This window comes from Blennius ocellaris, assembly GCF_963422515.1.
Source record: "Blennius ocellaris genome assembly, chromosome: 23".
NCBI lineage: Eukaryota > Metazoa > Chordata > Actinopteri > Blenniiformes > Blenniidae > Blennius > Blennius ocellaris.
In genome coordinates, this window is record NC_137672.1 from 4,388,261 (window position 1) to 4,397,550 (window position 9,290).

Here is a 9,290-nt window from a genome sequence, read left to right on the forward strand (position 1 = left end):
TCCTCCTCCTCCTCCTCATCTTCCTCCACTCCACCTCTTACTCTTCCTCCTCCTCCTCCTCTTCTTCCTCCTCCTCCTCCTCCTCTTCTTTCTCCCCCTCTTCCTCTTCCTCCTCCTTTTCTTTCTCCCCCTCTTCCTCCTCCTCCTCATCTTCCTCCACTCCACCTCTTACTCTTCCGCCCCCTTCCTCTTCCTCTTCCTCCTCCTCCTCTTCTTTCTCCCCCTTCTCTTCTTTCTCCCCCTCTTCCTCTTCCTCCTTTTCTTTCTCCCCCTCTTCCTCCACTCCACCTCTTACTCTTCCGCCCCCTTCCTCTTCCTCTTTCTCCCCCTTCTCTTCTTTCTCCCCCTCTTCCTCCTCCTCCTCCTCCTCCTCCTCCTCTTCTTTCTCTCCCTCTTCCTCCTCCTCCTCCTCCTCTTCTTTCTCCCCCTCTTCCTCTTCTTCTTCTTCCTCCTCCTCCTTATCTTCCTCCTCCTCCTCCTCCTCTTCTTTCTCCCCATCTTCCTCCTCCTCCTCCTCCTCCTCCCCCTCCTCCTCCTCCTCCTCCTCCTTCCTGCAGTGGTCAGAAGACAACATGAACTTGGAGTGAACTTTTCTTCTCCTCTCAGCGGAAACAGAATTTCTTCCACCGCCATGCGGCTCGTCCAGCAGCTCGTGCTGCTCGGCGCGGTGTTCCTCTCCCCCGGTCAGGGCGTCAGCCCGGAGCCTCGGACCCGGTGTCCCGCACGGTGCGACGTGAGTAGCTGCCCGAGCCCCGGCTGCCCCAGCGGCTACGTGCCGGACAGCTGCGGCTGCTGCCTGGTGTGCGCGCAGGGCGAGGGCGCGCCGTGCGGCCGCGGGGACGAGCCGCCGTGCGGCGACGGCCTGGAGTGCAGACACCCGCTGGGGAGGCGGCTCTCCGCGGGCTCCTGCCGCTGCAGGTCCGGCCACCAGGTGTGCGGCAGCGACGGGAGGACGTACGGGAACGTGTGCCGGCTGGAGGCCAGCAGCAGGAGGGCGCAGCAGCGCGGGGAACCAGGCGTCTCCCCGGCACAGCAGGGACCGTGTGGCAGCGGTACACGTACGTCTGACCTCGTCGCTGCAAGAAACACACGTTTTGTTTTTAGCGGATGAAGTGTGAACTGTGATGGGCATCTTGCTTTTCCTCATTTTATCCTCGTTTAAAACACACACACACACACACACACACACACACACACACACACACACACACACACACACACACACGCACACGCACACGCACACGCACACGCACACACACGCACACGCACACACACACACACACACACACACACACTCACACAACCATTACATGCTGTGAGTTTGCTGTTTCTCACAACAACGTTGTTTATTGTTGGAATAGACCTGTGTGTGTGTGTGTGTGTGTGTGTGTGTGTGTGTGTGTGTGTGTGTGTGTGTGTGTGTGTGTGTGTGTGTGTGTGTGAGAGAGAGAGAGATAATTTGAACACATTCAGTCGGCTGACCTTTTGACCTTTGACCCTTTGACCCATGGTCCCTTAACGAGGCTGTGAAGCTTCATTTTTTTGGAGAAAACATTGGAACCTGTTGAACTGAAACTGATCTGTACCAGACAGTTATTGGTTTTGAAGCCAACTGGAGGAACCTGGAACTTTTTTTTGGAAATACAAAGATTTAAATAAACTGATTTCAGACACAGTGTTTCACTGCACATGGTTCAAACTTGTTGACTGAAGTCGTCCACAACTGCAGGAGCAGTTTGAAGATTCAGTTTGAGATGCTGCTGAAACTGAAACTGAGCTAACTGTCTGATTGCTGCAATAATCACATTACTGTAATGTGATTACTGGCGGGTAACAGAGACTTGCTGGGGGTCCAGGTCCTCCAGACGATTCCAGTCCTCGTTACAGGTTCAACTTCATTGCTGACGTCGTGGAAAAGATTCTTCCTGCTGTTGTTCACATCGAGCTGTTCCTCAGGTAGAGTGTAACAACTGGTAATAACTATTACTGCAGTAGTAACTGTATTAATGGATTAGAAGACCAAACAGTTGAATTAAAACAGTCTGGATTGAAACAGCTGGCTTGTTTCTCCTCAGACACCCTCTGGTTGGTCGAACCGTCCCTCTGTCCAGTGGATCAGGGTTCGTGGTGTCAGACGATGGTTTGATCGTCACCAATGCTCACGTGGTGTCGAGTACGAGTCCGGTGTCCGGTCAGCAGCAGCTGAAGGTACAACGCTCTGAAACCCTGTGTTACAAATAAAGGGAAGTTTCGCGCCACTATTGTCGCGTAACGATGCTACATCCCCGCGTCGTTCACGACCCCGCTGACATTTTGTCGCAGTCTCTGGGACCACGCGACACGGTTGCGTCTGGGGGCGCTTTGCTTTACCCTACCGCCTTACTGTCCCGCTCAGGGATGAACTCCAGAGGCACTGAGGCTCAAGCAGCCGCAGCAGAGGGACCAAAGGGCTGTGGGTTGCCGAACGTAACAACCTAACTTCAACCTAACTTCAGACAACTTCATTGTCTGAAGTTAGAGTTGTCCACGTGTAAAAGAATTTGTCAACATGAACCTAAATCTGAAATGTCTACGTATTCCAAAATACAGACAACTGACCAGTTACGAGTCACGCAGTTTTACAATTGGCTGGGTTTTTTTTAACCGTCACTTTTGCTACCCTCGCGCCATCTCAAGGATTTGAAGCTGTGAAGCCTGGGTTTTGCCTTCAGTCGGCCCTGTGCCTCAGTAGTTAACGACTGCTAGCCAGCAGGTGTATGTAAACAACTTACATTTTTACATACACCTGTAATACTGTATTTATAGAAGGCTCAGCAATCGCCTCACTAATTCTAAAAAGTCCCAAATTATTGATATCACAGTATGCGATTGGGATTCCATCATTGTCTGCACCCCGTCCCCAATGTCGCGTTCGCTCACTGAGCCTGGGGCAGAGCGCCACCTGGTGGCTGGCAGTCGTTAACTACTGAGGCACAGGGCAGAATTAAGCAGCCTGTGAGCCTGAGCTCAGGGCAGCGAAAAACCTAGGCTTTACCCAGTTACCAGGGTGGAAACCTTGGTGAAGTACGGGTACATGGTGGTTTCCTGTAGGTACAGGTACATCTTGTTGTTTCCTGTAGGTACAGGTACATCTTGTTGTTTCCTGCAGGTACAGGTACATCTTGTTGTTTCCTGCAGGTACAGGTACATAACGGTGATGTGTATGAAGCCAATATCAAAGACATTGACAAGAAGTCTGACATCGCCACCATCAAAATCAACCCTCAGGTGAGTCACGCATGTTTCCTCTCTGGTCCTGTACACTGTTCTGATCAACATCAGCTGTTCTGATCAACATCAGCTGTCCTGATCAATATCAGCTGTCCCGATCAATATCAGCTGTCCTGATCAATATCAGCTGTCCCGCTCAACATCAGCTGTCCTGATCAATATCAGCTGTCCCGCTCAACATCAGCTGTCCTGATCAATATCAGCTGTCCCGATCAACATCAGCTGTCCTGATCAATATCAGCTGTCCCGATCAACATCAGCTGTCCTGATCAACATCAGCTGTCCTGATCAATATCAGCTGTCCTGATCAACATCAGCTGTCCTGATCAACATCAGCTGTCCTGATCAATATCAGCTGTCCTGATCAACATCAGCTGTCCTGATCAACATCAGCTGTCCTGATCAATATCAGCTGTCCTGATCAACATCAGCTGTCCTGATCAATATCAGCTGTCCCGATCAACATCAGCTGTCCCGATCAACATCAGCTGTCCTGATCAACATCAGCTGTCCTGATCAATATCAGCTGTCCTGATCAATATCAGCTGTCCCGATCAACATCAGCTGTCCTGATCAACATCAGCTGTCCTGATCAATATCAGCTGTCCTGATCAACATCAGCTGTCTTGATCAACATCAGCTGTCTTGATCAATATCAGCTGTCCTGATCAACATCAGCTGTCCCAATCAACATCAGCTGTCCCGATCAATATCAGCTGTCCCGATCAATATCAGCTGTCCCGATCAATATCAGCTGGGATCAGGTGATTAACATCAGTCTCATCAGGAATAGGTAAGTCTGAGCTCATCTACACAACAAATAAATTGACAAAGTCAAAGAGCGAAAATATTGAGTCTCATCCTAAAACGTGTGTGTGTGTGTGTGTGTGTGTGTGTGTGTGTGTGTGTGTGTGTGTGTGTGTGTGTGTGTGTGTGCGTGCGTGCGTGCGTGCGTGCGTGCGTGCGATGTTTCGCAATAAAGCTTGGAAACAGTTTAGTTACAACACAGGAGGAGGGATGGAAAGAAGGGATAAAGGAGAAGTAACAGGAAAGGGAGGAGTGGAAACACATGGTCAGCAGACAGATGGTGAGAGATAGAGAGACAGAGAGAGAGAGAGAAAGACAGAGAGAGCGAGAGAGAAAGAGCTTGTACAAACACATTGGGTGGTCAAACATTCCTCAACTATTAGAAATGTGGTGAAAAAGCTCAAGTTTCTAAAGTGAATGTGGACGAGTTCTTCAGAGAGAACTGGGTGAAATGAGACGAGTTCTTTAGGGAGAACTGGGTGAAATGAGACAAGGCGTTAAGGGAGAACTGGGTGAAATGAGACGAGTTCTTTAGGGAGAACTGGGTGAAATGAGACGAGGCGTTAAGGGAGAACTGGGTGAAATGAGACGAGTTCTTCAGGAGGAACTGGGTGAAATGAGACGAGGCGTTAAGGGAGAACTGGGTGAAATGAGACGAGTTCTTTAGGGAGAACTGGGTGAAATGAGACGAGGCGTTAAGGGAGAACTGGGTGAAAATAAGACGAGTTCTTTAGGGAGAACTGGGTGAAATGAGACGAGTTCTTTAGGGAGAACTGGGTGAAATGAGACGAGTTCTTTAGGGAGAACTGGGTGAAATGAGACGAGGCGTTAAGGGAGAACTGGGTGAAAATAAGACGAGTTCTTTAGGGAGAACTGGGTGAAATGAGACGAGTTCTTCAGGAAGAACTGGGTGAAATGAGACGAGTTCTTTAGGAAGAACTGGGTGAAATGAGACGAGTTCTTCAGGTAGAACTGGGTGAAATGAGACGAGTTCTTTAGGGAGAACTGGGTGAAATGAAACGAGGCGTTAAAGGAGAACTGGGTGAAATGAGACGAGTTCTTCAGGGAGAACTGGGTGAAATGAGACGAGTTCTTCAGGAAGAACTGGGTGAAATGAGACGAGTTCTTTAGGGAGAACTGGGTGAAATGAAACGAGTTCTTCAGGAAGAACTGGGTGAAATGAGACGAGTTCTTTAGGGAGAACTGGGTGAAATGAAACGAGGCGTTAAAGGAGAACTGGGTGAAATGAGACGAGTTCTTCAGGAAGAACTGGGTGAAATGAAACATGTTCTTCAGGGAGAACTGGGTGAAATGAGACGAGTTCTTCAGAGAGAACTGGGTGAAATGAGACACGTTCAAGAGTTGGGTGAAATGAGACGAGGCGTTAAGGGACAACTGCAGGAGGAAATGGAGGAGGGACAGTAGTTCAATTCCTGTGCTCATCAACACATCTCTGGAGAAGCTACCGATGATAAACTTCCTGCTTCAGTCTCAAAGATCTTCAGGAACCCGCTGACTGAAGCAGAGACAAACTCCATCTTGCTCTCCCTTTAATCCTCACCAGGAAAGTTTGTAGAACAGAGTCTGTATATCTGTCCACTTCCTGGCCCCCCATGTGTATGTCTGTCCACATCGTGTCCCCCAGACCAAGCTGCCGGTCCTGCTCCTGGGCCACAGTGCCGACTTGCGGCCAGGGGAGTTCGTGGTGGCCATCGGCAGCCCCTTCGCCCTGCAGAACACCGTCACCACCGGCATCGTCAGCACCGCCCAGAGAGACGGCAAGGAGCTGGGCCTCCGGGACTCCGACATGGACTACATCCAGACCGACGCCATCATCAACGTAAGGGTACAGTTCAGGAGTTTCCACAAACCAACCGACAAACAAACAAACGAACATCTGTTTCTTCACAGTACGGAAACTCCGGAGGACCTCTGGTAAATTTGGTAAGTCAAGATTTTTCTCCTGTAACTAAAAAGAGAAATTAGAATACAGTAGAACCTGTGAGGAGCGGACACCCTGTACTGAGCATCGACACATATTTAACTGTTAGCACACTTTAATGAGGACAACCTTCTGAATGACGACGACGACAGGTTTTCCTGGAACATTTCAAGCTGAGCGACACTGAAACGGCCAAAATACTTAGTCTGGATCAGATTATGAGAATATTCAGAGGTGGTGTCAGGAGATTGTGAATCAAAGCCCTGCTATAAATGCTATAGAAGCGTGTTGCTCTGAGGTTTGGTGGATTAGAACCTTCAGCGGTCGGTCCTGGTCCAGTGGCTCTCATGTTGGACTGAAGTAAACTTCACAGCAGCGCCCCCTGCTGGAGGCCGTCCCTCATTTAGGTGTTCAGAGGTAAAGCTCTCGGTGCTCCACCATTGGTCTGCTCTCACAGCACCAGGTTGCTGTGTGTACGGTGTTAAGTTATTGAAATGAACCACAGATTCTTCACGCACTCATTAAACGCAGAGTTGTCTTCATGTTGGTATCAGAAAGGCTGTGGAGGGTCTGACCTGGTGAAGACAGGTTCACCTGGACACGTGAGCTGTTCTCCACAGGAAGAACATATGACCTCCACAGAGAAAGACTCCAATCAGGAACGATGTCACTCTGATGTGGAACCGTAACATCCTGATGAATAAATGCTGACGGTGCGTGTTGCAGGATGGAGAGGTGATCGGCATCAACACCCTCAAAGTAGCAGCGGGGATTTCTTTTGCTATTCCGTCAGACAGGATCACTCGTTTCCTCAATGACTCCCTGGACAAACACAACAAAGGTGAGTGTGACTGTTTAAAACAACAAGGAGCATCTGAAAGAACAGGAAGTAACTTCAATCTCCTGCAGATGTCAGGTCGCTGAAGAAACGCTTCATTGGAATAAAGATGTTGACCATCACACCAGCGTGAGTACAACTGCTCCAAAACTGAAGAAAACCAGACTGATGGAGATAAAAATGTCATCACATTATAGTAGTTAGTACTACAGAAAAAATACTCCACTACAGACAGCAGAGTGATGCCCGCTCGCATAAAACGGATGTTTACATCATGTTGTACTGTATTCTCAGTAATGCTTCTTGTTATGTACACATAAGACAGATAAAGATATTAGGGTGGAAAACAGCAATCAGACAGATGAAACACATCAAGGTGGAGATCAGTAATGAGATACAAGTGAAACACATCAAGGTGGAGAACAGTAATCGGACACAGCTGAAACACATCAGGGTGGAGAACAGTAATGAGACACAGGTGAAACACATCAGGGTGGAGAACAGTAATCAGACACAGATCGAACACATCAGGGTGGAGAAGAGTAATGAGACACAGATGAAACACATCATGGTGGATAACAGTAATGAGACAGGTGAAACACATGAGGGTGGAGAACAGTAATCGGACACAGCTGCAACACATCAGGGTGGAGAACAGTAATCAGACACAGATCAAACATCAGGGTGGAGAACAGTAATCAGACAGATCGAACACATCAGGGTGGAGAACAGTAATGAGACACAGCTGAAACATAGCGTGGAGAACAGTAATGAGACACAGATCAAACACATCAGGGTGGAGAACAGTAATCAGACACAGATCAAACACAGATCAAACACATCAGGGTGGAGAACAGTAATGAGACACAGGTGAAACATCAGGGTGGAGAACAGTAATCAGACACAGATGAAACACATCAGGATGGAGAACAGTAATGAGACAGGTGAAACACATGAGGGTGGAGAACAGTAATCGGACACAGCTGAAACACATCAGGGTGGAGAACAGTAATGAGACACAGGTGAATCACATCAGGGTGGAGAACAGTAATGAGACACAGATCAAACACATCAGGGTGGAGAACAGTAATGAGACACAGCTGAAACATATCAGGGTGGAGAACAGTAATGAGACACAGATCAAACACATCAGGGTGGAGAACAGTAATCAGACACAGATCAAACACATCAGGGTGGAGAACAGTAATGAGACACAGATCAAACACATCAGGGTGGAGAACAGTAATAAGACACAGATCAAACACATCAGGGTGGAGAACAGTAATGAGACACAGATCAAACACATCAGGGTGGAGAACAGTAATGAGACACAGCTGAAACATATCAGGGTGGAGAACAGTAATGAGACACAGATCAAACACATCAGGGTGGAGAACAGTAATGAGACAGGTGAAACACATCCGTCTGCGACAGATTGCTGCGCTTCAGTAGTGGTGCAGCAGCAGCTGCTGCCTTGCCAGAAGCAAGAGTCAAATTCTGGGAAGACATGGGAATCAAACCTTCAACATTTAAAACAATGAAAAGACAAGCTGCTGCCCTAACTCTAGCCTGTGAGCCAACTTGAGTCACTTTAACCCACTCCGACCTCTGACCTGTGACCTCTGACCTGTGTCTAGTCAGTCACTTCAGTTCCATGTCAACAAGTTTCTTCGTGTTCCAGTTTGATTGAAGAGTTAAAACACCAGAATCCAGACTTCAGTGTGAGCGGAGGGATTTATGTCCACGAGGTGGTTCCTCTCTCTCCTGCTCACAAGTACGTCCACAACACAACACATTACAACACAACAACACAACACATCAACACAACACCCCAGTGCCAGACTGCTGACCGGCCGTTGTGCGTCTGTGCTGTCAGAGGAGGGATTAAAGGTGGCGACGTCATCGTGAAGCTGAATGGCGTTGCTGTGACGAGCACCTCCGAGCTGCAGGGGGCGCTGCAGGATGACACGGCTCTGCTGCTGGAGGTCCGCCGGGACAACGACGACCTGCTGTTCAACATCCTGCCTGACGTCGTCATGCAGTAGTGTGTGTGTGTGTGTGTGTGTGTGTGAGTGTGTGTGTGTGTTACGTTACTTTATTGCATTACGTCTGCTGAACATTGGATCATTATGAGTAAAGAAGAAAGATAAACGTCCAGTGATGATCAATACCAACACAATGTGATGACTTCAATAAATCTACTCCAAAATACTGCAAAACGAGTTATTTTCAGATTCTTTGGATGAAATATGTGAATGTTTGATTATTAACAGTCTATTAACAGTCCTGTGATGGACTGGAGACCTGTCCTGATAAACCCGTCCTCACCTGTCCTCCAGGAATCAGGAGGTCTACATACCTCCAGGAATAACAAGCAGGTCTACAGACCCCCCCCCACCCCCCGTCCAGGAAGAGAAGATGACTCGGAGCTTC

General features: G+C 48.5%; 1 protein-coding gene across 1 annotated transcript; it reads left to right on the top strand.

The window, feature by feature from the left end:
• The first annotated feature begins 570 nt into the window (after positions 1–570).
• Positions 571–9,057, top strand: htra3b (HtrA serine peptidase 3b). The gene is made up of 10 exons (XM_080518846.1): positions 571–1,058; positions 1,857–1,956; positions 2,076–2,208; positions 3,178–3,267; positions 5,723–5,917; positions 5,989–6,021; positions 6,746–6,860; positions 6,929–6,986; positions 8,539–8,631; positions 8,734–9,057. The coding sequence occupies exons 1-10, from the start codon at positions 632–634 to the stop codon at positions 8,900–8,902; spliced, it is 1,413 nt and encodes a 470-aa protein (XP_080374972.1). The 5' UTR covers positions 571–631; the 3' UTR covers positions 8,903–9,057.
• Positions 9,058–9,290: the final 233 nt, after the last annotated feature.